The following is a 27,730-nucleotide window of genomic DNA, read 5'->3' on the forward strand; positions in this document are numbered from 1 at the left end:
TCCCTAGACTCCATTCTTACCCTCAAGTCCGCATGCATTTAGAAATTCAGAGTTGGCAACCTGGAAATCACCATCTAAGAACAAAGCAATCTGTAAGAGGATGTCTGTCATTCAGATCTTATTTCTTGTTCTCCAAATGTGATGTGTGGTTTTCAAGCACTGCAAGAATTGTGCGGCAACAGTAGTCATTAATTATCTCCTCATCAGTGTCCCCTCTAAGCTGAGTTAGCGTGAGCTGGCTCACAGATTTTTAGCCTCCAGTTCATACATTTTTGTCTTAGCTCAGGAAAAATGGCCCTAGAGCACAATAATGTATGCAGTACCTCACAACTTTAATACCAATAGCTCACAAAGTAGAATTTTTGCTCACAAGACTCTGCAGCTTAGAGGGAACATTGCTCCTCACCACATGCGGTGGGAGGGCTTGGCTGAGCGAATTGCAGTCCAGCGGGAGCATTTCCTTACTGTAAGCTGGCTTGCGACATCATGGAAGGAAGTTCAGTCGCTGTCACCAGCAGCGTTATCACATATTTAAGAAAGCATCTGAATAAGCAGCGGGGGTGCTTTAAAAACACTGCAGAGGGAACTAGACCCCGCAGGCAGCACAGAATCTCCTGACACCTCCATCGTTGGCCCCTTCCAGACATGACCAGCACCCCGTAAACCACCATAGGATCCTTTTTTTCTAATGGCAAACTATAATGGATATTATAACCTCTTGAGAAACCATGCCCTCTATTTAAACTAACAAAGCCAGAATGTTACCTAGATTTATGGCACTTCACACCTACAACAGCAGTCTGCTTTTTATCACCCTCCACTGTTGTTTCAGCCCTGCTTTGTTCTAACACTAACAAACACAGATCCCTATTTGTGATTCTTTTAATCTGCTAAAAACATTCCCATGATCCTACATACCAACTCACTGCCCACTTATATTAAGAACTGCTGCTTGCCATTCCATTTTTGTCTGATGAAGTCTGCTTAAGAGCATACAAAAGCTTACATTCTGAATAAAACTTAGTTGGTCTTACAGGTGCCCTTGTCGACTGCTTTATACTAGGAAATACATGTCCTTTTGTTGTACCTAGACATGCAGCAACAGCAATTAACAGACAAGTTTTATTACCTTTTATTGCTATCCAGACCAAATGGTCTTCTAATTTATTACGCTATTTTGCCATTTGATCCTAACTTTGTATGAGTTTGACTCTCAACCCCTCAGCTACATGTATTTTCAGCCAATTTATCCCCTCGTCTGAAGAAATATGTATGCATACGAAAGCTCACATTCTGAATAAAACTTTGTTGGTCTTAAAGGTGTCATTTGACTCCTACTTTGTTCTACCATTCCTCTGAATCACCCCCTCTCACTGCCGGCGCTCAATCAAGCGCCGGTTTGACAGCCCTTCGCGAACCTTCCAAGCCACATCAGAAACCGGACGAGGGCGCGGCGCTCTAGCCTCGCAGTCTCTACGGTCCTTGTCCCCTTCTGCTCTCTCGCCGGGCGGCCTGCCTTCCTCCCGATCTCTGCGTTGTCATAGAGACCCAAACCTCTACTTCCATGGTCGGCAATCTCCAGCGAACAACTTCCGATCGCGTCAGAACCGCTTCCGGTGGAGGCGTTCGTAGGGAAGGGGGTAAAAGAAAAGGTGTTTTTTTTGTTGCGCGGAACCGGCGCAGGGCTGCGGTGGGTGGATTCCGGTACAAGCGGCTGTCCCCCGGTTATCTCGGCGCCAGGGCATCTGGGGGGCGAAGGAAAGGAGGGATGGAGGAGGGAGGGGCAGGTGAGCGGGGAAAGACTTCGGAACCTCCCGTATAATTACCCACCTTGTGTCCGGGCTGCCTGGAGGAGTAAGACGCTTTGTGGGGCCTGCCGTCATTACTTCTCCTAAGCTTCTGCACACACTTTCTGCACAGTGTTTCAGGTATATTTCAGGCCTACCTTTTGTTATCTCCCAAACGCCTTAAGAAAACGGCTTTCTCCCACCCCCGGCCTCAGCTTCTCGGGTCACTAAGTGCAGACCGGTCCATTCCAAGGGCTTCTTCAAGCATAGGGTTGCTAAGTCAAATTCAAGAAATATCTGGAGACTTTGGGGGGGTGGAGCCAGGAGACTTTGGGGGTGGAGCCAGGAGCAAGGTTGTGACAAGCATAATTGAACTCCAAAGGGATTTCTGGTGCACACCTTTTAAATGCCTTCCCTTCATTGGAAATAATGAAGGATAGGGGCACCTTCTTTGAGGGCTCCTAGAATTGGACCACCTGGTTCAATCTTTTTGAAACCTGGAGGGTATTTTGAGAAGAGGCACTGGATGCTATGTTGAAAATTTGGTACCTCTAACTCAAAAAATAGCCACCCCAGATATCTGGATACCTTCATTATATCTGTGGATACCTTCATTATACCCTATGGGAATCCATTTTCATAGGGAATAATGGAGTGCTCAGTGGACATTTCCCTCCCTCCCCCTGCTTTCTGATGACCCTGAAGTGGGGGGAGAGCCTCCAAACTGGGGGATCCCCTGCCCCCACCTGGGGATTGGTCTATTCAAGCAGTCCATTAAGTTTTTATATAATAGCCTTCTGCAAGGCCATTGTGGAGGTTGTCGTGGCTTCACTTAACCCTCCAAGAGTTCCTTACCAGAGTGCTGTAGGTGTATTTCAGACCTCCCTTGGTTATCAGTATCAGGCTGAAAGTGGCTAATAGCGTCAGCTGAGAAGTTCCGGGCCACAAGCTGCTCTCCAGGAGCCTTTTGGCTACAATGGGAGTAAGAATACTAACATACTTTGCAAGGTCATTGTAAAGATTGAGACACTGACTGAGAAGTGTTGTGAAAGCTTTAAAACAAAAAGCACCATGCAGGCTGATAGTTATTGTTAATCATACTGAAAATGTCCACCATGCGCTATTCAGAAAGAAGATTGTTATCCAGACAACTAGTTAGAAGTGTGCCTCTGCTGCATTTTAGCTTTTTCAATTAGTTCTGATTCAGAAACAAATGAAAAATATATTGGCCACATGTAGTGGATGCAAGTCAATGTGGTTGCATAGGGAATTGCCTTCCTGCTGTTTTCTAGTGCTTCCCCTCTACAACCCACCCTGGATTTTATGCACCTTCATACAGAATAGCAGAATGCAGCATACCCAAAAAAAGGAACATTCACTGGAGTGAAACTTACTGGTCCTGGTGTTCTCACGACTCTGGTGCTCCCTAAAGGGTGGCAGAAACTGAGGAGAGACTCCATCTGCCTCAAGAAATTCTGTCTGCCCACCAGCAAGTCAGAGCTGGTGAGAGGAAAGCCATGTGAAGCAGAAGGAAAATCTACAGATAGCCTCTTATTGTAAACTGACATATCACAGGGTTGCATCATAGATATGTGGGAATGTAGTTCACTGATCTGTCACCAGTGATGCCATAGGCATTACCCAGTATGTGCAGCTATAATGCATAGGACTACCATTCGGTTAACCTTAGATGCTTAGGAAAAAAATTAAGTTTTCCAGTAGTACCAGGCTGTGGTTTGAATACTAGGGAAATGGGGGGAGGGGGGAATCTCTGATGCCAAAGACCAGTTTGGCCTGCACAGCAAATGACCAACAACTGCATTTATGATATTGTAAACAGATTCTTAGAAAGACCCTTAATTGCCAGTTGGTGGTTTCTAGCTGGCTACAAGCCAGGAAGTTTCCAATTTAGAACTTGCCTCTGCCACCATTAGTTCAAGGAATCCATTGTTTTCTATCTATGCAATATGGGGAAATGCTATGGGATTTCAAGGCTGCTTAAAGAGTATGTGGATAATGTAGGTGAAATACTTTTAAAAACTCAAACATACACTATGCAAATGCAGTATTGTTTTCTGATTTATGTTTTCCTCCCCTTTTGTTGCATAGCTAGCATATAACGCCTGAAGGAAAGTAACCATCTCATATGATTACTTGGCGCTCAAGGGAACTCCAAACTGATGTATCCCTTTTCCTGCTGTGTCTTTGGACCGTCTTCCCATAAGCCCTCCCTCATGAAAACTCTTTTCCATCTGAAACCACAGCCAAAGAAAATGGACATGCCAATCAAGAAGATCTAGATGACTTAAGCAAGATGCAGGTAGGTGCCAGAGCCCCAAAGTGCTCTGTGGTTTTTGTCCAGACTCTTTTTTTAAAAGGCATTGTAGCTTTTGAAGGATGCTCCTGCAAGTGCAGATTCAAAGGCAACTACATTTTCTGCATAAAATGGATGGAGAGCATATGGTCAAGAAGGGGCAAGGCAGCCATGGTGTTGCTTTCCTTTCTAAAAAAAAATGTTGTGCTAAAACTGACTGCTGAAGGAAAATTCCAAAGAAACTTCTTTTCCTTTGGCCAAAGTTTCAAGGAGAGAGGAAAAGTGACATGGTATGACCTGGTCTTGTCAGATCTTGGAAGCTAGGCAGGGTTAGTAAAATAATAGAATTGGAAGGTACCTCCAGGGTTTTCTAGTCCAACCCCTTGCACAATGCAGGAAACTCACAAATACCTCCCCCCCCATCCCCAGTGACCCCTGTTCCATGTCCAGAAGATGACAAAAAACCTCCAGGATCCCTGGCCAAATTGGCCTGGAGAAAAACTGCTGCCTGTCCCCAAAGCAGCAATCAGCATTTCACTGGGCATGTAAGAAAGGGCCACAAGAACAAAGCACCAATACAACCCTTTCTGCCTTCCCTCTCATGATCTGCCTAAGTTCATAGAATCAGCATTGTTCTCAGATGGCCATCTAGCCTCTGTTTAAAAACCACCATCTGTTTGAGAACCTACCATTTCTTGAGGAAGCCTGTTCCACTGAGGAACCACTCTAGCTAGTTCTTCCTGATGTTTAACCAGAAATTCTTTTGATTTAATTTCAACCCATTGGTTGGTCTGACCCTCTGGGACAACAGAAAGCAACCCTGCACCATTCTCTATATAACAACCCTTCAAGTACTTGATGGTAATCATGTCACCTCTCAGTCATCTCCTCTCCAGGCTAAACATACCCAGCTTTTTCAGTCTTTCTTCATTGGACGTGGTCTTCAGACCCCTTACCATCTTCATTGCCCTCCTCTGGACATGTTCCAGCTTGTCTATATCCTTCTTAAATTGTGGTGTCCAAAACTGAACACAATACTCTAGGTGAGGTCTAACTGGAGCAAAGTAAAATGATACCATCACTTTGTGTGATCTGGACACTATACTTCTGTCCAGAACTTGGAAGTGATGCCACCAGGGAAGTCTGCAGAGGAAGGCAATGGCAAACCACCTTGGCTTCTGACTTGCAAGCCCTTTGCTGTAGTTGCCATAAGTCATGTGTGGCTAAACAGCAATTATTCACACACACAAAGTCTCAAGGCAAAGGGTGAAGCAACCTACCAAAGCATGAAAGTGACAAAGAGTTTCCTCACCGATGCTGCAGTTGGATCAGTTCACCACCCACAACTGTTTAAAGGGCTCTGGAATCTCCTTTCTTGGAAATTTGTGAAAAGGCATGTGCCAGGAATGCTATAAGCAGTGAATATCCTGTGGTAGGGCAGGCAGATGGAATCGATGATCCTTCTTATTTTTTCATATCATATGGATGGTCCTTATCTTTTCCAATTCTATAGCTATAGCCCTGGCCCCCGCTTGGTAGAACTCTCAGCCAGAGAACATCTGTGCCCTGCAGGATCTACTACCTTTCTGCAAGGCATGTAAGGCTGAGATGTTCCACCAGGCATTTGGTTGAGGACAGCGATGGAACAGTGTACAGTCTCACGCTCTCCCCCACTACTTGAAGAACCCCCAGGAGGCTCAGAATTTACAGTTTTTTTCACCATCCTCTAATGGGGACTTTTATTTGGAATTGATTGAAATGTAGGTCTTAATTTATTATTTGTTATATATATTCTGTTGTAAACTGCCCTGAGCCCTGTTCACAGGACTGTTCATAATCAAATGAAATAAATAAATCTTAATGGGATGTAATCTATAATATTAAGAGTGGTAATTTTGGGGAGGAGGGGTTGATTGGTCCAAGCCTAGACAAATTTTCTTTGGCTTGAGGAGGCAGCCCAAAATTCTAGGAACCAGACTCATTTTATTGTAACCATCACCTTTTGTCTAATTATTGATAACACAAAGCCTAATTCTAGCCTCTTCACCGATCTTTGGGACAAAAGCATTGTAATATATCAGTAAATATGGGAGTGTAATGCTGGTTATCATCACTACAACAAACAGCCAACCTCTATCCTAATCTTTCTACAATTTCTTGTAATTTCATTATTGCTTTTTTAAAAAATCTCTATTTAATTGAACATTGGGAACCAGGACAGAAAAAAAGTGTGACTGACTGCACTTTTAAAAGCTTAGAAGTGCTGTGTAAACAGATAAAGGACTGTAAACGGTTTCTTCACATGTGGAGTCCAGAAAGCCTTGAGTGACAGCTTGTTCCAAGAAATCTGATTGGCTAGCATTGGTTGAGCAGAGAAAGGCTTCTGAACTGGGTGCTTAGGGGAATTGAGTCTGATTTCAGCCTTAGCTGAGAAGAGTCAAGTACTGACAGTTTAGATAGATCTAGATTTCCTTGCCCAGTCAAATAGGAAGTTAGCTTTGTAGAATGCAGAGATCCCTGGTCTGGTATAGTTAGAAACTGCCTTTAGAGTCAGTTAAAAAGACAAATACTGGTGTTTTAAGAGAAGTTTGGATACTGGAAAGAGTGTACGAGCCTTCTGGAAACCAAAAGAGTCAGACAATACTCAAAGTGTGCAGGAGTGTTTGGAAAACACTAGAACAAAAGCTTCTCAATATAAATATTTTAAGTAACTGAATAACTTAAGGAACTTTCATTCGCCTGAAATATAAGAACTAAAGTTGTGCATACATTGAGTTACCTCAGAAATGTTACCCCTAATTTCGCTTGACCTTTTCCCTCTATGTTGAATAAAGTATTTTGTTAATTTGGAATATAAAGAATCTCAGGTGCCATAAAAGTTAAAAAGGGTCTCCTAATCCTTCCCTCAGATTCCTGGGCTGAGCTAAATGTTATACTGACATTGTGACAGGGTGGGGATAGCCAGAGTTCTTCAGCAGAGAAGGAAACACATTATTAGGACAGCTCAATCAGTAAAGGGAAAGAAAAACAGGGAACATATGAAGCTGCCTTATACTGAATCAAACTCTCAGTCCATCAAAGTCAGTATTGTCTACTCAGACTGGCAGCGGCTCTCCAGGGTCTCAAGCTGAGGTTTTTCACGCCTATTTGCCTGGACCCTTTTTAGTTGGAGATGCCAGGGATTGAACCTGGGACCTTCTGCTTACCAAGCAGATGCTCTGCCACTGAGCCACCATCCCCATTTTGTCTCTGAGGAAGGGAAGTGCATGAGGACATCATAGAAAGCAACTGGTTGAGAAATTAATTCATCCGCTATGATTGAAGAGTATAAACATATAAATGAGCAGAGACAAGAACACTATAATAGAATCATTTCTGAAAATGCTTGGCACTGCAATGAAGTTTCTAGGTGCATGGTGGCTTGGGATTTGTTGAGTCATGGACTAGTCAATGGAGACTGTGATAATATAGTTGGATTGAGCTGTGGAAGGTATCTTAGAGAAGCCAAGCTGGCCTAGCCTGACTTGTTGGGTGGGGAGGAAATGAAGAAAACAACATTAATTTGAGTTAGCTGATCTACTTGCTTCTGCTTTGGGGCAGGTTCCCTGAGCTGTGCTTTGAGCAATTGACTCATTCTTTTTTCCTCTCATTTTTATCCCCATGTGTAACAGCCACAACTCCCTGTTTGTATTTTCTCAGCTGTCGACTGCCCAAGTCCTGCACAACTCAGGTGTCCCCCTGACATCGTTAGGATCTGCTGTTGCCTTGATCTTTGTGGATTAAGTGATTTCTCTTAGCGGAACAGTGCCACAGGGTGAGTACATCCAGTCTCCTTGTCCAGAGAATGGCCATTGTTGCATTCCTTGATCCGGCCTGGCACTCACCTGCAGTAAGATCAGGGTGTGCAGCTGAAATCTTAGTCATTACATCGGGTTTGTTATCGTGAGACAACAACCCAAGCCTACATATAAAAAAGAAATAAGATCACTGTAAGAGCCATACTAGATCAGCCAAAATATGCATCTAGCCCATTGTTTAGTTTCCAAAAAACAGCCAGCCAGATCAGTGCTCCTGAGAAGCTCACAAACCGAAGACAGAGTCAACAGCTTCCCTGTGTAGTTGGTCCCCAGCATCTGATACTGAAAGAGATGCCACCTCTTAGGATGCTGCAGATATTGCAAAAACTGCAGCTGGCATTTGGACGTGCCATGTTTAGTTAAGTACCCCCTTATTTGATCGCCTTGAAGATCTGCTCACAATTCAGCATGAACAGTATTCCAAGGACTTTGACATCTGCCTGGCCAGGTAGCTACTAATCACATGTTTGACTAGTATTCTTCAGGTCACGAGTCTTGATGCCTCTTTTAGTATTAGATTATATGTGCTATTTTGTGGCTGCTTTCTGCAGCCTGGAACCTTTACTTTTTGTTTTGTTGTTATTAGCTCTCCTGTATTTCTTGAAAGTTCATACTTTTGCAGCTAAGAGATCCTTGGTCAATTTTATTTCAGTTTTCTCCTCTGGGAGCTGCACTCCAGTCTAAGGGCTCTCCCAGTGTACTGAATGTGAAATTGTCTGAGGCATTCAGCAACTTTAAAGGGGGTTTGGTCAGTTTAATTTTCATCCCACAATAAGCAGTCACCCTTAGTATATTAGTTTGGATGCAGGGCCAGATGAACAATTAGGCCAAGTTCGCACTGGCCTATGGGCCCACACACCTTTAGGGGCCCCAGGCCAGCTCCCCCCCCCCTCTATTTTCCACCTGCTTGCAGCCCTCCCAGGCTGCATGCACAGCCAGCACCTGAGCCGCTCTTTGCCCAACTTGCCTGGTGTGGCTGCTGCTGGCATTGTCGCCAAGTTTACCTCTCCCCCACAACTTTGTCAAAGGGGCTTTTGAGAAGGGGCCTGCAGGCTGCAGCAGGGGCCATGGGCAGTGGTGGGGGCACTCTGACTTAAGATAATTTGCAAGGGGGCCGCCAAGATTTTGACTGCTTCAGGGTCTCCACAGGGTTTAACCCGACCCTGTTTGGATGGAAGTGCAACTTCCAGACCGGGGACTTGGAGTTGACCACATAAATTAATTGCCAAGGTGTGCATCTTCACGAAATATAGAACAAGAAAGTTCATAGTTGTGTACTGTTCATTCCAAGACTGAAAGATAACCTGTTTAGTTTTTTCCTTTTAGAGTGCATTTCTTTTTCCAGAAAAGAAAGCTTTTTTATGGGCTTCTGAGTGGTATCTGATTGTCTGCTGTGGGAAATTGAATGTGGGACTAGGTGGGCCTTTGCTCTGATCCAGGGCTGCTCTGATGTTCTTAATCTTGCATGGTGTTTAGATTCTCAGCTCAAATCTGCGACTCCTGTTTTGTGTATGTAAACACTGCAGAGACAACTTCTGTACTCTTGTATGTAGAGATGACGTATATATAACTATTTTGTAACAAATGCCTGTTCTAAGCTTTATATTATTGCTAATACAAAGCCAAACCTCCGTATAACACACAAATGTGTAATTAAAGGATAAGGTAAAATTGATTTTCTAGTTGCCTTAATTCCAAGTACCAGCAGAATTGAATGTGCATTGAATACTCTTTTGAGATTGTGCCCAAAAGATTGTTTTCTTGGAGATGCTTCAGTTAGACCCTTTGTGGAAGAGAAAGACTCACCTGCTATTTCTTCGGCTTGCCTGGAATATTCATTCACTTAGTGATTTGACTGCAAACATCTATTTCTGTAGAAATTGAGGTGCTAAAGAAATTGGGAACTGATTGGTGCCTGGGTGAGGGGAACCACTGAGAGACATATGTAAGTTTCTCTTAGTCTTTTCTTAAAGAGAAGCAGGATATATTTTAAAAATGAATTGAAAACCTTGAGGCTGGCTTGGTTCTGATTGCAGTGTCCCTCCCCTCCACCAGACCCTTTAGGAGTCATGGCCACCACAAACCCTTTGGACAACCTCCAGGTGGAAGCCAGCTGCTCCGTCTGCCTGGAGTACCTGAAAGACCCTGTGATGATCGACTGCAGCCACAACTTTTGCCGAGTTTGCATCACCCGCTGGTGGGAGGACTTGAACCGTGACTTCCCTTGCCCTGTCTGCCGCAAGACTTTCCGGCACCGCATGCTGAAGCCCAACCGGCAGCTGGGCAACATGGTGGAGATAGCAAAGCAGTTGCAGGTCAGCAACAAGCGCAAGGTGCGGGACGAGAACTTGTGTGAGAAGCACCATGAGGAGCTCCGCCTTTTCTGCAAGGACGATCAGGAGGCTGTTTGCTTGGTGTGTGAGATTTCCCATGAGCACCGGTCCCACACAGTCATATCCTTGGATGATGCCTCCATTGAATACAAGGTAGGACAAATCCTGGATTAAGTTTTCAGGGGGGACGGGAGGTGCTGTTGGAGAGCATTGAGAGTAATATGGCTGATACTGTGACGTATGCATTTCATGCATGTATACGTATCTGCCAGTATTTGATGGTATGCCCTTCCCTCATGGTTTGGCGCAGTAGCAGAATAGTTTGCACAGCAGGACTGGGAAGGGGAGGGACGGTGGCTCAGTGGTAGAGCATCTGCTTGGGAAGCCGAAGGTCCTAGGTTCAATCCCTGGCATCTCCAAAAAAGGGTCCAGGCAAATAGGTGTGAAAAACCTCCGCTTGAGACCCTGGAGAGCCGCTGCCAGTCTGAGAAGACAATACTGACTTTGATGGACCAAAGGTCTGATTTAGTATAAGGCAGCTTCATATGTTCATAAGAGGGAAATACAAGTGGAAACCAGCAACAAGATGTTGCATCCTTCCCCCCACTCCTCATTCCTTAAGTACCTTTTAACCTCAGCTCCATATTGAAATTACTCTATGGACATGGGGTCAAGGAGCATGAAAGGGAGGGTTGTTTCTTACCCACCTCCAGTCTTAAGCTCTGTAGGACAGTTTCTTTATGTGAAGCTTCTGAGTGTAAAGAGCAGTGTTCCAGGGTTCAGAAACAGATACATGGCTCTTGAACCACCAGACCCCCATCATGCAGCATAAGAATGCTATGGGGCTGATTGCACTCAACATTGTTTCCCAAACTGTGGGCTGGGACCCAGAAGTGGGTTGTGAAGCCTGTGCAAGTGGGTTGTGGGTCGTCTTTCCACTGCTGTCTTTTGTAACTTGGACACCACAATCTGATCCTGGAAACAGTAGCTTCCTTTTTTTTTTCTTCATTTCGTATACATATCTGTCAAGTAAAATGTCAAATGGTCCCTGGAGTGAGTGAGAATTTTAGGGGCTGGAGTCTAGAGAAAGTAATGGAGGAGGGGGTAGTGAAAGGCTGGAATGCAATCTGCATGTGCAAGGGCCCTGTACATTGGAATGCTACTTTTTGGGGGTCCGTAGAGGGGGCAGCTTGTGCCTTGCCCCTTTGTGTGATGTTTGTTGGTTCTCAGAAACATCTGGTTAACCACTGTCAAAAAGGGAATGCTGAACTAGATGGGTGCCCACATCATTGCCTAGGACTGAAAAACTCTTGGGCCAGCCCCAGATAGGTCGTCATACCAAGTAAAGTTAAACTTGTTGGTCACCATGTCAAAAAGGTTGGGGACTGTTGGCCCATGACATTTTCCTTTTTAGGGCACAGATGGAACTAAGATAGTTTCCCTCACCTATACCCATGCCCCACCCACCAGAGTTACAAGAAATTCTCTTAAGATCTTCGTTCAGCCAGTTTTGCAAACGCTATATATCAACAAGCCTCAGTCTGTCTTTTATTTGTTTGGGGGGGGGGGGATTGTGGGGGGGGAGGTCTCACCTTTTGAGTGAGTTTCAGAAGTTATATTTTTGGTTGTCTTTATTAGTGCTGAGCCCTCATTGTTAAATGTACCAAAAGCCAAAGATGGAGGAATGGAAAACCTTAAAAATTAGTTGCCTGAAGTTAGGATCTTGGTCCTAACTGAAATTTCAGAAGATTGAGACAACTAAGTGTTCACTTTACAATTCATGTTATCATCCAAGCAATGAATGAGGCAGTGAAAAGATTAAGTTTATCTGTTGGGTGCTTTTTTTAAATCTTTGAATTAACAATCAGGTAATTTGCAATTAGTCACTCCAAGTGGCTGTTTTACCAAACAGTCATTCAGTTAAATTCATTGTTGGAGACCCAGTGGTGTAGTGGTTAAGTTTGGGTACTCTTATCTGGGAGAACCGGGTTTGATTCCCTACTCCTCCATTTGCGCCTGCAGGAATGGCCTTGAGTTAGCCATAGCTCTGGCAGAGATTGTCCTTGAAATGACAGGTGCTGTGAGAGCCCTCTCAGCCCCACCCACCTCACAGGGTGTCTGTTGTGGGGGGAGAAGGTATAGAGAATGTAAGCCGTTCTGAGCCTCTGATTCAGAGAGAAAGGTGGGATATAAATCTGCAATTCTTCTTCTACTACTATGTAAAAAGCCTTTGAACTAATCTGCAGGGTTAGGTTTTGTTCTTTGGGGGAGGGGGGCAGGACTGGCTTTGATTTCCTATTTGTTTTCAACGTGAGGGAGGTAAATTTTCCCCAAACCTCTTAAAGATTTGTTTGTGTTAATTCATCCTGACCCTGAGTTCTTTTTCATCCCTCAATAATTATCTGATTTTTCTCCCCACATCTGTTTGACAAGTAGTCTTGGAAGAGGGACTCAGTGGGTGTGAGGTTTGTCTCCCCTACAGTTGTTCAAGTTAAGATCCTTTGGGAGGGTGAAAAGTCAAGGTGTCTCCCTCCCTTGCCATATGCCAAAACCTTGGTGGCAGCTGCTGGGTTTATCATCCCTGGAGCCTGAAGGTATGGCCAGTAGGGGTTAAAGGGTGCCTGGCAGGCCCTGCCCCCTAACTGCGGCAACCATTCTGAAAGGCAGTGCTTTGTGTCAGGTTGTGCACTTACAGCAGGTTGATACAGGCTCAGACACCCTGTGCCTTATGCAGAGATGCCCAACTCAAGCTGAAGTGCCAGATTTCTCTGCCAGTGGATGCCTGGTAGGCATGCCCATAATTCTTCATTAAAATAAAGTCACTGAATTTATCAAAGCGTTATTTTAATTTCAATTAGACATAAAATAAAAGGGCGTTTATGCTGCTCTGGCAATTTTATGTGTTTATATATTTACTTTGGTTCATTTATACCACACCAGTCTCCTGAATGGACAAAGCAGCTTACATCATTCTCTCCCCTTCCATTTTAGCATCTCAGCCCCCCTGCGAGGGAAGGTAGGCTTGAGGGTATGGCTGGGAAGGTCTTGGCTTCTATGCCCTGTTGTTGGCCAACCAGAGGAACTGGTTGGTGTGAGACAGGCTGGATGAACCATTGGTCTGATCCAGCAGGGCACTTCTTATGTATTCCCTCATACCTTAGTCCAACTCTCTTAACAGTTAACACCCTTTTCAACTGCTTTTAAAAGGGCATTGGTTTCCTAGTCTTGAAGATGGTTTGGTAATTTATATGGAGCTTTATATATTATAAGGGTGCTGCAGGGCGGCCATACTGGGCATAAGCTCTGCTTGTTGAAGAATGAAAGGGCTCCTTCCTTCTTGGCAGGGAAAAGGAGTTCTCTCCCAACTGCAGGCTGGCCTTCTGCAAAAATTACCATGTGCCACCAGTTCCTGCAAAAGGTCAGCAGGAATGAAAAGAAACTTCCTTACTCTCTCTTTTGTCTTGTTTTCTCAATTCTCTGTAGAGGAAAGGAGGGGGGGGTGGTCCGAACCTGGGGCCTTCTGCATGCAAATCTGTTCCCCAGAGGTATGACCCAAAGGCAGAGGAGAGTGCTTGGCCAAAAACAGCAGGGTGCGGGGGGGGGGGGATTGCCTGGTCAGGCCATCTAATCAGTTTAACATCCAGGGTGAGATCTTAACCAGGCAGTTCCCTGCTCCTTTTATTTATTGTAACATTTTCTGTATCACTTTCCCATGGCAGCTTAACTCCTCTCTGTTCTGTGCCACACTAAGACTCAATGTTGCTGCCTCCTCCTCTTTTGTGCAGGAAAAGCTGCAGAAATGTTTGGCGCCGCTGGAACGGAAGCTTCAGGACATTGCTAACTGCAAATCCCGGGAGGAAAAGAAGCCTGGAGAGCTTAAGGTCAGTGGCACCTCTTTGCTGTTCCTTCTCTGTCACTGGGAGCCAGATATGTTTTTTTCTGGAACAAGTACTGCAGGAGGCTCTGGTTCTGAACCCGATTTGGTCTTTAATTTATAAGGATGTATACAACTGATTGATATTTTGGACTGTTAACTCCTCTAGTCCCAGAGGCTCTGAGCAGACTGCTGTAAAATAAAACCAACTGTGGCATTTTATTTGCTGTGTCTCAAGTACACGTTACATTACTAGTCCACACTGTGCAGTCGATCAGTTTCATTGGGGCACACACACACACACCCTTGCCACTGCCAATTATGCTCTCATGCAAAAATTCTGCCCTCCCTCTGCAGCGGAAAGTTGAGAGCCGCCGGCAGCTCATCATCAGTGAGTTTGAGGAGCTGCATCAGTTCCTGGGGGAGGAGCAGCAGATTCTGCTTTCACGGCTGGAGGACGAGGAGAAGGAGATCCTTCAGAAGCTGAAGGATAACGTGACCCAGCTGTCAGAGCAGCGGCTCTCCCTCAACAACCTCATCGCGGAGATTGAAGAGAAGTGCTTGGAGTCAGGCATAGAGATGCTCAAGGTGAGGACTTCTCTCTTTGGGTTCCTTTGGAGGTCTTTGGCACAGCTCCTACACCCTTAGCAAGTTAAGGCTGAATTGAATGAATAGAAAGAGAGCCTTAACCTCATCCAGGTGCTAAAACATGAGAGGTGCTTAATTTGGGGAGCAATGGGAGAGAGGACCTGTGGGGGCTAGGGAGGTTTTTAGTTCTGTCCCTGCTCCCATGTACAGCTGAGGGCAGAGATTAAAAAATGGTTTAGAAATCAAACAGGGCATATTGGTTTTCTAGGAGGCTTAGTGATCAAGGATCTTGGATGCTCCCAGTCATACAGGAGAAGGCTCTTTCAAATCTTTGACATCAACTGCTACAGACAGTACTTTTCTGCATGACCATGGCTATGCTGCAGATTGTGGGTTTTGGTTTTTGAATGTGGCAGCCATGTCTTCACATTTTTAAGAATTTCAGATTTTTCCAGTGCTCTGACCACTGAGATGATGCCTACAAGCACTGGCTTCCTACACTCATTGGCGATCTTTCCTGGTTTGGATGAACACATCAGAGTACTTTGGTCAGTGTGGCTGGTCCCGTGTTTCTTCTGTGCATGTAGCCCTGTCCACTAGTAAAGCTGTGTGGTTGGAATTGGTCTCTCAGATTCATTTTATTTAGTTTATTCATAAGCTTGCATTTCTCACAATGTTGGATTACACCATGTTGTTAAGGCTGTGAGTTGGAGGAGGCATTTAATAAGCAATGTAATACAACTAGGATTATAGAACGTTTGAAAATGGAATATATGCATTATACGTTAGTATATTACATGTTAATGTAGAAAAACAGTATTATGTAAGTAGAAAATAGTGCAGTGAGAACAAGATAATACATACAGCCAATAGACAATATTTGCAGCAGTGCAATTCACAGTCCCATTCCCTTTATAAAAACGCCATCGGAAAGCCCTGCTGAACTGAGAAAAGCTGTAGTGGTAGAGATGGTTCTGCAAATATGAGGATCCAAGGCTGTGAAGGGCTTTGCGTGTGATGGCCAGTACTTTGAACTAAACCCAGTGACTGATGGCCAGCCAATGGAGTGACTGCAGAATGGATGTGATGCCCATGCTCTGCCTAGTTCGTATTCTTGTGGTCCCTGTTGGCATTCAGCCCTGTGCAGTTTCCCCTTTTCCCAATTGGATAAAGTGGCCCTGGTGGTTACATATTCTTACTTCACCTGCGACGGCCATAGTGAGCTATTGGAAATAAAGAATGTTTTCAACTAGTAGCACGATAAAAATTTGTGATGTTGCACCAATGGAAAAGTTTTGACACCAAGCAAGGAAAGCTGGCAGATTTTCAGAACTCTAATTACTCTGGCTAACCTGTGGGAAATGTAGTAGAAGGTTCTCTAGCCATCACTGTGTTTCAGTGTTAAAAACCTCACTTGGTATGCCATACCAGTAGTCTTCCTGTGTAATTGATTATTGTGCCTAAGTGTTACTTTAGATAATTTTCTTTCAGGCTGTTAATGATGTTTCTTATAAATGTGGTTCTTACCTGAAAAGATCATTAGATAGCACAAGGGCAGGATGGGAATGCCACTGAGAAGTGTGGAGATGAGATCAGCTGGGGAGGTTCTGTTTCCTGCACTGTGCTTACAATTGGGAACATCTGCACAGGACTAATATTTCTGAACATTACAGAGTCATGTATGGAGATGAATTGATTTGCACCTAGTGTCCAGCATTTGAGACCTTTCCATGCTTTTGATTTCTCACTTTCAATTACTGCCTATGCTGTGAAGCTAAGCAAGGGTTGTGGCTTAGTGGCAGAGCATCTGTCTTGCCTACAGAAGATACTAGGTTCAGTCCCTAGCTTCTCCAGGTAAAAGGTTAAAAAACATTCTAGTTAGCCGTCTTGGGTGTTCTTTCTGTACATAACTGGGAAAGGGGGAGAGATAAAAATATGGTAAATAAAGATTTTCAGGTAGCAGGTTTGGGAAAGGATGTCATTCTACCTAAGACCCAGGAGAGCCCTTGTCCATCAGAGTAGACAACACTGAGCTAGATGGAAAATAACCTAACAATTCAAGGCCATTTCGTATCTATTTATCTAATTCTCAGTGTGGCCCAGTCTGTGGATACTTAAAACCAGAGATTGGAGCCATGAACAAATCTTTTACAATCCTGAGGAAAGCAACAGGTTTTCAGAAAGAAAGAAAGAAATCTAATAGAAAATATTTTGTGAGTTAACATGCTGTCAGTGTCTGTTGCTACAACAATATTGCCAGTTGAAACCTTGGATTGTGTCAGGAAAAGCCAGGGGTAGGGGCAAGGCCCTCTTTAGGACTGTTTTGTTCTTTGAGAGAGGACTCACTCAGGCCAGGCACACCAGCAGCTACCAGGCAACTTACTGCTACCTGACTTGCATGACTCACTATAGGTTATCAGCAGCCATCCCATGAAAGCCAGTGGTGTATAGTTAGAATCATAGAAACATAGAGTTGGAAGGGACCTCCAGGGTCATCTAGTCCAACCCCCTGCACAATGCAGGAAACTCGCAAATACTTCCCCCTCTATTCACAGGATCTTCATTGCTGTCAGATGGCCATCTAGCCTTTGTTTAAAAACCTCCAAGGAAGGAGAGCCCAACACCTCCCAAGGAAACCTGTTCCATTGAGGAACCGCTCTAACATTCAGGAAGTTCTTCCTAATGTTGAGCTGGAAACTCTTTTGATTGAATTTCAATCCAATGGTTCTGGTCCTACCTTCTGGGGCCACAGAAAACAATTCCACACCATCCTCTACTTGAAGATGGTGATCATATCACGTCTCAGCCGCCTCCTCTCCAGTCTAAACATCCCCAGCTCCTTCAATCTTTTGTCATAAAACAGGTTAGTTGTTATAGTTTCAGATTAGGATCTGGGAGATGTAGGTTTGAATCCCCACTTTGCCATAGATGCTCACTGGGTGACCCTGGCAAAATTGGGCCAATTATACCTTTTCATCCTAACCCATCTTGCAGGGTTGTTGTGAGGAGAATTATGTAAGCGGCTTTGGTTCCTCAATGAGGAGTAAGGACAGGTATAAATGAAGTAAATAAATAATCAGTATAGCTTATTTGTCATGGGGAGACAAATAAAAGGCATGTAGGTAAGGGAATGAGAGAAGCAAGCAAGGAAAGGTGAGAATGCAGGAGTTGCTGGGGAGGGGGGAGGAAACTGTGTGGGGTGAGGGGATGTAGGAGGAAGCAAGGTGCCATCCACAAGTCCTTGCAGTTTCTGCAGCATGCAGCAGGGCCCAGCTCGGCAGCTGACACAACACAACTGGTAGAGGCAGCCAGAGGGAGTGAAAGCTTGAAGACATGGGGGCAGATAAAGGTAGGTTTGCTGGTGGGTGGGAAAGAGACAGAAGCAGGAAAAAGGGAGAGGCCATGGGGGCTTTCAGGAAAGGGAAAGATGAAATAGTGGAGGAGGGGGAAAGGAGATGCCCCTCACAAATCCTTGCATCACCCCTGCTTGTGTTCATATAAATGTAAAAGAGGAAAGATGTGGTTTGTGTTGGCTAAAGATAACATAGGTTATCTTCCTCCCAACTTCACCTTCTAAACTGAACAGAATATTTGTGGCTCAGTGGGTGAGTTTCTTCATGATCAGATGAATCCTGACCAGTCTTACTTCCTTTATTTCTCATGCAGGATGTCAAGAACACTCTGGAAAGGTAAGGACCAGATCCCTCTCTGTTCCTCCCAGTATCCTGGTGGTTGCCTATTGTAGCTTTGTGTGGCCATCCTTTTCCCAAAATGCCAATGGGAAAGTCACAGCAGTAGCTCTAATGGTGTAAAAGATGTTACAGTATATTTTATATGCTGGAGCTTTTAAATATTGGAAAGGATGAGAATCCTGCTCCCACAAAGGCCAAATCTGTCCATGTGGAAAAGATGAATATTGCAGCTTGTGATGAATTATTAGGCTCAAAGAGACACACTCACCAAGAACACAAGCTCTTGATGGTTCTGCTCTGTCATTCTGTCTCCCAGTAGCAGGCCAGCCTTCTGCCCCAGGATGTTCACCAACTGGTGGTCCTTAGCATCTAGTATTTAGCAGCATACTGTATCTGAAGATGTAGGTATCATAACTTTGGAGCAGAATGAAATTGTCAAACTCTTCTCTAAAACCATCTAAATTAGGAGGATGTACATCATTTATTCTGGTGGCTGTGGCGTGAGGCAAAATGCTTTGAAGCTGTGATCCCTAGAAAATCCAGCCCACCCTTACTGAACAGCTGCAGTTTCACCACCAGATGTAGCCAACACAACTGTGAATCGTTTGAAATCTGATTTTCTGGTGAGCATGAAATGGAAGATCGTTAAGGGACTTCTGTAGGAGTGACCTCACCTCCCTTGCATTTCCTCCATTGCCTTATAGATGTGAGGAGATTCAAGCCCAAGAGCCGGCTCTGATTTCTATCGAGCTGGAGAAGAATTTCTGCAACTTCCCTCGACAGTACTTCATCCTGCGCAAAATCATCAAAGGGCTGACGGGTAAGTTAGTGCAACTGAACTGAATTTTATTCCTACAGGAGGAGGGAAGATGGTCTCGTTCGTTCTCTTTGCAGATTTATCCCAATGCTAAGAAACCTCTGTTCACAATGAATTTGACAGATTAATAAAGTCTAGGCAATTTTGTATCTCTTTTACTCTGAAACAGATTGCTTCAGCATTTAAAACTTGTTGTGTACAGAAATATGGTGTTGCAAGGGAAACAGGAAGTAAGAAGTCTGTACTTTGTTTGTAGCAAAATTAAAGAAGGTATAGCGACAGCCCTGATGGACAGAGACATTTCCTTAAGGAATTCTTTTAAAGACACAGAGATATAATATTTATGGCACATCAGGCAATGTTACAGAAATAACGTCTCTGGCAGGATACCATCTGGGGCAAAAAGCCATTATAAGAAACGTGTAAGTAAATAAGTTATTGTCGTTTCATTAGGAATTTATTCTTGTCACTTTTATAAGGTCAAGAAATCTCACAGGACTGTGAAAACCAGACAATAGAAATTGAAGGCCCAGGGACTAGGCCCCATCCTCTTATTCAACTCACTAGCCATTTAACTCTGTCTCTGCTTGCTCTGCAGATGAACTCCAAAAACTGTGTTTGACCATCTTTTCCTTCTGTAATGATCACTGTTTTTAATACCTTTTTGCAAACAAACCCCACACATCTGTAAAAGAAATCAACTAGAATATTTGAGTTTAACCACATGCAAGCATTTGTATGTTAATCTGTTCAAATGTTAATGCATTTTGGATTTTGGGGCACTCTTAAATGCTGCTGAACCTGGACCAGGGTGCTCTGATTACCTTCCTTTTTTTGGCATGGGAATTCCACAATCATCTTGATCTTGGTGGCCAATTTGAAGATCATGTTAGCATTATTTTCTGAGGAGTTCAGCCTGCCAGAAACCAACCGCCATCACTGCTGATTTAAATAGTATGGGGAAAGGGGGCTGTCTGGAGCTAATTCAGCACAGTTTGAGTCCAGTGGCACCTTTATGACCAACAAAGTTTAATTCTTTCACTTTTGGCGCTGCAGTTCCCATGATTGTCCTGACGTTGGCAGCTAGTTTTCAGATCCCTGACTAGTTATGCCTGCCACAAACAGAGCTTCCATTGCAAATAGCTTGTTGGGGAGGAGGTGGAATGCTGGAGGTAGCCTGGGCCAATATGTCCTGATTCTCTTCCTTTTTTTGCCCCTGTAACTGCCATCATCATCCTTAAGTTGCCGGTCAGTTTTGAGCCTCCTAGCTTTATTTTCTGATACATTGTGTGTGCCACAGGCCGATTGACATAGAGCTACCTCCGTTTCTTGTGGGTGTTTAGGGTACCATTTCCTATATTCTACAATGATGGATAATTTTTTCTAGAAAACTGTTATGGCTACCTTCTGTCATTCAAATTTGGTCCCCCCCCTATACATTTCCCTAAGAATGGCCATTGGTTAGGTAAAGTCATTATCCATCATTGGTGATTGTCATCTGCTGAATTGTGTCTACTGCCTCTCATTTTGAAGAAGGAAATCCCTCAACTAGAGTATTGACCAAAATGGTTTTTTTTTAGCTATGTTATAACAAGCCCGATAATGAACAAAACCAAACATTTGTAAGAAAACTGCATTGTTCCTGAAGTGGGACCATTACTATTCTAGCTAAGCTATTTATGGTGGAGTAGTTTGCGCCAAGATTATGCAGTTAATTTCTACTGTTTGTTATTTTGGATAAAGTGCTAAAATAACTAGGCACTGCATAAAGATTAAAAAGTTTTAGTACTGACCTTGCATATCGAAAAGCTGAGTTACAGTATTGATTTCTTTTTTATCTGTGTAGGTGTTGAAAGCCAGGGTAAGGAATCCAATGCCAAGTGTAATCTGTCCTGATCCAGTTCAAGCGATGAGGAGTCCTCTTCCTTAGAATAATTAACTAATGTCAATAAGAGAGAAGCATGGTAATGCAGAATAGTAATTGGAGGGTAGTTGTTCCTCCTGGCTCTTTTCTGGGCCAGATAGCATAGAAATGGTCCTCCACTCTACGCTCCTGTCCTGGGCTTAGGGACCCATTCACACATGTGGGTATAACCTTGGTGGTGGTGTAAAGTGCCATCAAGTCATAGCTGACTTATGGGGACCTTGTAGGGCAGGGGTGTCAAACTCATTTGTTATGAGGGCCGAATCTGACAAATGAGACCTTGTCAGGCCAGGCCATGTCAGGCTAGGCCAAGTGTGTACCTGTATAAGATTAGGTAGCAGAGATATGAACTTTATAAAGGACACAGATAAACACAAATTAATATTTTTTAAAAAAACAACAACCTTAAAATGTGTTTAAAACATTAGCACTTAAAGGTGCTTTCTTTGTATTTCTCCCATGGGATCCAGGGAATTGAGCCAAGGAAGTTCTGGCTCTTTCCATTCTTCCCCAGGGGATCAGGAGGGGAAGGAGCCTCAGCCAATAGAAGAAAGAGAGGCTTGGCTCAGTAGTCTTGCTGTGTGGTTGAGAGAGCCTAGAAAAACAAGCTTATCTTCCCCCCTTCCTCCCCAAGGGGGGAGGCCTCAGCCAATGGAGAAAATAAGAGTTTTTGCTCTGTAGCCCCTGTGGAATTGAGCAAGCCTTGCAAAGCAAGCTGTGATTCAGAAGGAAGCAGATGACAGCCAGTTGCTCAGGGGCCAGATAGAAGCCCTCTGGGGGCCTGATTTGGCCCCCGGGTCACATGTTTGACACTCCTGCTGCAAGGTTTTCAAGGCAAGAGACCAAAGTGATTTGCCATTGTATGGCTCTCTATAATAACCCTGGACTTCCAAGTATTAACCAGACCTGACCCTGCCTAGCTTCTGAGATCTGATGAGATCAGGCTAGTTTGGGCCATCCAGGTCAGGGCATGTCCTTTCTAGATAGAGCCAAGCCTTACTTAGCTATGTGGGCCACAATCAGCACAGCTCATTTTCCACTCCTGTAGTCCAAGGAAATTGCTTCCTGTCCAAGCCTTTAGCAGACTTCATTAGAATTGATTGAGTGAAATATTATAGATAGGAGAGAGGGAATATGTTGCAAGCATGAGGGGACATAATGGAAGAAATATCCATTAGAGAGAGAGAATTTAGAAATTTATATGTTGCATTTCTCCCTAATGGACTTACAGTGTTCTTTTTTCCTCCTCCTTTCTGTACTTATAACCAGGCCTCAGATTCAGTGGGAGCTCACAGGAGCACAGCTCCTGAACCTTTCTGAGAGTTCCACCTCCTTGTCCATTGAATAGTAGGTGCAGCTGTATAACAATCCCTGGATGAGCTTCACCACCTATTTTTCTACAAAATGACCCCTGCTTATAACAACTTGGCCCAGGGAGCCTCTATGACAGACTGGGGATTCAAACTTGGGTCTTGCAGTTCCTTGGCTGAGCCCTTCAACCACTACTCCACTCTGGGCATAAGGGTTTTTCTGCCTTTATGACCACAGGCCTGTTGGTTAGACCATCAGGTTTGGAGCATTGCTCTGACAACCCTTAGAGAGTCCACATCAGGTGTGATTGTGTGTGAGTTATCATGGGATATCCTGGGTACTTCATGGTTTCAGCCTAGTTGCTCACTACTCATGGTGATAGTCTTCTACTTTCTCCAAAGCCACCTTTAAAGAGTTATGCTAGAGGATCTCTGTCCTTGTGCATCTGCTCCCAGTGAGATGCAATTCCCTCTGGTAGTACTATTGCTGACCCAGCATTTGGGCTCAGCCCCATCCTGGATAACTCAGACTAGCCCAATCTCATCAGATCTTGGAAGCTCATTTGTTATGAGGGCCAGATCTGACATAAATGTCACTTTGTCGGGCCAGAATATGTGTGCCATACAATATAATGCCAGGTACTGGAGTTATTTTACCACTGACCATGACCTACACCCTTCCTCAGCACCTAACTAACCACCCTTTGCTTGGCATGCGCAAGAAGTTTTGCACAGCACAGGGAGCTATTTCCTGACAGTCAAGGTGCAACACCTAGAGGCTCAGTAAATTTTAGCAGCTTTCAATGAGCTGGAGCATGAAGTACTGCATTCCATTGCTGCAGGTGTAGCAGCCGAAGACAGGTGGTCTAGTGGCATTGGCCAGGGGAACCCAACAAGCCCTGTCTTAAAGAAACTGCTACGCTCAGCAGCCTTTGGGGAAGGGATGGGGGTGAGGCAGCCACACAATCCCATGCTTCCCTTTGTCAGTCCCAAATTCAGCAACAAGCTTGAACCACGAGGGGAACTGCAGTGCCCCCCCAGCACCACAAGCAGTCTTCAAGCACTGCCACTCTCCAAAGATGCCAACTCCACTTTAATTGTCTTTTGCAGACTTTAATTTCATGCCAACTCCACAACATTATCCAACCACCCAAAATATTACTCCCCACATGCAGATGCCTGCCTCTGCTGTGTGCAAACCCAGCACACTTTTCTGAATGCCTGCTCCCATTCCTGACTTTTGCCTGTGGTTGCCCCACCCCACACTTCCATTCACTGTTTATGAATGCACACATAAGGCAGTGCTTGTGTGCAGGGAGCCATTTCAGCTTCCCCTTTTATTTAATCTTCCCCACACTTCTGTGGCTGGGGCAGATCCAGAACACATTTGGATCAGTGGGCTAGCAGACTCGATCACCTGACTTGGCAGGCTTCTTCCACCCCAACCGTCAGTGTTCTGCATCTGTGACTCTCTTACATATTTCTCTAACCTGGGCTGCAGCTCACAGCAGGCTGGGCCCAGCCAGTCACTCCATTAACATGCTTATATAAGCAGGCATGTTTGGCAAGCTGGCCAGCAGCATTCCACAGGTCCCTGTGCCCACAAGAAACTTCCCCAGTCTGCCTGCAAGTGGGAAGCTGCTCGGCTGGGCTTGGGGAGATAGGGCCAAAGAGATCCTGTCTGCCACACACGAGCAGTCAGCCATCTTTCCCGCGGCCAGGCAGCAGAAGCCTAACATGCTCTGGCCAGAGGTGTCAGTGGCAGGCAGCCCAAAGCCTTGGCCAAGGGCAGCAGGCAGGCCCCAACAGGGCTGGCTATACAGAGCTCGGGGTGAAACCCTTATAGTTGCCAACTCTGGGTTGGTCAATCCCTGGCGATCTGGGGGACGGTCTGCATTTGGGAAGGAAGGGACCTTAGCAGGGGATATCATACCCTAATATAGGCCCATCCAGTCTATATGCAGACTGGGTTCCCCCTAGTTGCTCATGGGCCAGATAAGAGCCCTGGAAGGGCTGCTTCCAGCCCACTGGCCATATGTTTGATGTTTCCTTTAAGAGAAACATTTTGAATTTTGATGTTGATGGTCAGAGTAGCCATGCGCTAAAGCAGAAATCTAAAGTCTGAGGGGTGGCCAGAGAGGTAGGGGAAAATGCCTTTAAGAGATACTTTTTGAATCCTTTGGAAAGGGTAATTAGTACAAAGGCAGGGAAGGATGCAGTTGCCTACCCATGTTTAGAACAGAGCACAGACAAGTCTCTCTCTTTCCCTGTAGGAGATTTTACCCTGGACCCTGAAACAGCCCATCCCAACCTCGTGCTCTCCGAGGACCGCAAGAGCGTCAAGTTTGTGGAGCAGCGTTTGCGAGATCTGCCGGACAGCCCAAGGCGCTTCAGCGTGTACCCTTGCGTCTTGGCAACTGAAGGCTTCACCTCAGGCCGCCACTACTGGGAGGTGGAAGTGGGTGAAAAAACCCACTGGGCTTTGGGGGTTTGTAATGACTCTGTAAGCCGCAAAGGGGAGACAACTTCTCTGCCAGAGACTGGCTACTGGCGAGTGAGACTGTTCAATGGGGACAAGTACGCAGCCACCACTACCCCGTTCACGCCACTCAACGTCACTGTCAAACCCAAGCGAGTGGGCGTTTTCCTAGACTATGAGGCTGGCAAGCTGTCGTTCTACAATGTGACAGACCGCTCCCATATCTATACGTTTATCGACAAGTTCACCGAGAAACTTTGGCCTCTCTTCTATCCAGGGATCCGTGCTGGCCGCAAGAACGCTGCCCCCCTCATCATCAGGCCTCCCACAGACTGGGAGTGACGACAGAGACATGTTACAGCCTTGTAGGATTAGCCCTGGCTTTCTCTACTTGAAAAGGGTGGGATAGGGGAATGGCAACTTGGGGTCCCAGCAGTGTCTCTCCAGCAGCTACGAACAAAAATGACACCAGAAGGAAATATTGCAGGGATTGTGCGCTCTCTCTCTCAAAAAAGCAAAAATTCTAATTTCTATTAAAAGAATGACGGTAAGTAAAGGAAGATGTCATTGGGCAAAAAAAAAAAAAAGGAATGGGAAATAGTGAGAGCCAATGAAAGTCTCGTTTCCTTCTGCAATGTTAACCCCCTATAGGGGAGTTAAATCAGAGACAATGACACTCCAACATAATCTGGTATTAGGCAAAAGGGCCACATGGTGTGCACTAGCCATGGGCGGAGCTGGTGAGGAATTATGCAGGTCAAAAGGGCAGCCCTCTGGGAAACACTGAAGGCACACGCTGCAGGGAGAATATTAAATTGACCCACTTGTGGGAAAACTAGATGAATTATGGATTTTTGTGCGTATAACCAGTTTTGCAGGTTTTATTTTTGTTGATGGAGTGCTATAGTGCATGGGTGGGACCAAGGAAAACAGCTCAGGAATAGGCAGGTGCCTTCTCTTCTAGTACAGCCATGTACTTCCAGGAGGTCACCTATGCAGACTGTTCAACCCCATCAACTGCTTGGGGAATTTCAGTTGCCCTGCTGGTTTGGACTGCCAAGATGGGAAAAGTGGAATTGGTGCCCTGGACTCTTCTTTCCCCACTTCTCCCTGGAAAGTCGAAGCTGTCTGGTAGCCATCTTGGACAAACTGATCTCAAGATCCCAATATGACTTTGATTGTATCTGAAAGGCCAGGGCTTACAGTCTCCCAGTGGTAGATGCTTCATTTTTTGTCCATGGCAGTTTCCTGCTCAGGGCGTTCAGGTCATCTGACCCTGCCCCCCCCCCCAAGCCACCGTCACAGCCTTCCGCAGTGGTGAGTTTGGCAGTATGGAGTGCTGAGACTTCTGTCCATGGGCACCGCTGCCCCCTGATATTTACCACAGACAGGGAGCCACCGTGGGTCCAAGTGGGGCTTGAATGTCTTCCAGTACTTCACTTGAATGGAGAGAGAGGCTCCTCTCCAGACCTCTTTCTTTTGGAAATTCACTTTTGTAGCATGTTTTACATTGGAAAGTATGTGTGTGTGTGCATGCATGCCTGATGCTTTTCATGTAATCTTCCCTACCCCCCAACATGCACACACACTCATTTTGGTGATTGAATAGAGGAGTAACTAAAAAGGCTAAAAAGAAATGCCCATTCAGAGCGGGGGGAGATCTGATTAAGGTGCATGCTGACACGTCTGAATGCCGCCCGTGTGACCCCTGCTTGACTGGAATGGTCTTAGGAAGAAGCCTGTTTTGTTTATGTTTTAAAGCTATTGGAACCTGGCAGATCGGGGAAAGAAGCAGGTACAAAGCTGTAGAGATAAGAGCTAAGTGGGGTACTTCCGTGAGCCCCCGTTTCCTTTCCCTTTGACCTAAAATTTGAAACATTCTTTCAGGTGCAGTTTGAGCAGGTTTATGGGACAATTATTTATTCTTTCAGTTAAGCAAAGTTCTTTTAAAAGATGTTCTGGAAATTACTGCAAAAGGGATTCCTCACCTTTTTTTACAAGAAGATTAAACTAATCGTTCCAAAAAGTGAAGAGATCATAGCTACAGGGGTTGATGCTGGAGTTGTTAGAAAGTGGAACAGACTTTTGCTTGTGCTCAGGTCTAATTTTTAGAAGTTCAGAGTTCTCTGGATTAAAGTTGAGGTTGTTTTCATGGGTCTTAACCCCACAGATGGTAGCTAAACAGAGGATTTGAGGGGAGTGGAAAGATCATGGATTGGATGCTAATGCAGAAAAAATTTCCTTCATCTCTGGCAAGTCTTACCTAGAAGATAGGAGATTTGCTGGTCACAAACAGGAAGACCAGACAGGGAGGGGAGCACTCCTCCCCAGGCTGGTTTAGTAAGTTAGTTCAAAAACCATTATGAGCTGAGTGTGTGTGATTAGAATACCAAAAACAAACAAAAAACCCACTGAGTTGGAGAACATGATTTGCAGTTCTGCCTTCTAAGCATGGCAGGGCTAAAAAAAACCTGAAACCAAAACAAGCCCTGTAATTCCACAGGGAACAGACTATCTAGCTCATCTGCAAATTATTTTGACAAGCCCCTCCCATTGGACAGCCTGGTGGCTCTTGCTTGAATTCCTGTTGGCTATGGGAAGCCAGTGAGAGCAACGAAAAGTAATCAAGTGTGGCTACTTTGAACCCCTGTGCATGGGTGACTGACGTGTTGGCAGTTCTTTGGCAATCCACAGCTTAATGCAAGAAACTTAACGTTGTGGCTTGTAAAGTTATTAGTAAAAATGTTTTATTGAC

At 44.9% G+C, this 27,730-nt stretch overlaps 1 protein-coding gene across 1 annotated transcript; it reads left to right on the top strand.

The window, feature by feature from the left end:
* Positions 1–1,598: 1,598 nt before the first annotated feature.
* On the top strand, positions 1,599–27,730 carry LOC132572320 (E3 ubiquitin-protein ligase TRIM39-like). The gene is made up of 9 exons (XM_060239229.1): positions 1,599–1,928; positions 3,897–4,107; positions 7,801–7,915; positions 10,023–10,444; positions 14,077–14,172; positions 14,523–14,753; positions 18,420–18,442; positions 19,150–19,265; positions 24,770–27,730. Exons 4-9 carry the CDS (start codon positions 10,028–10,030, stop codon positions 25,315–25,317), a joined length of 1,431 nt encoding a protein of 476 aa, XP_060095212.1. The 5' UTR covers positions 1,599–1,928; positions 3,897–4,107; positions 7,801–7,915; positions 10,023–10,027; the 3' UTR covers positions 25,318–27,730.

Source organism: Heteronotia binoei, chromosome 5, assembly GCF_032191835.1.
Source record: "Heteronotia binoei isolate CCM8104 ecotype False Entrance Well chromosome 5, APGP_CSIRO_Hbin_v1, whole genome shotgun sequence".
In the NCBI taxonomy this organism is placed as follows: domain Eukaryota; kingdom Metazoa; phylum Chordata; class Lepidosauria; order Squamata; family Gekkonidae; genus Heteronotia; species Heteronotia binoei.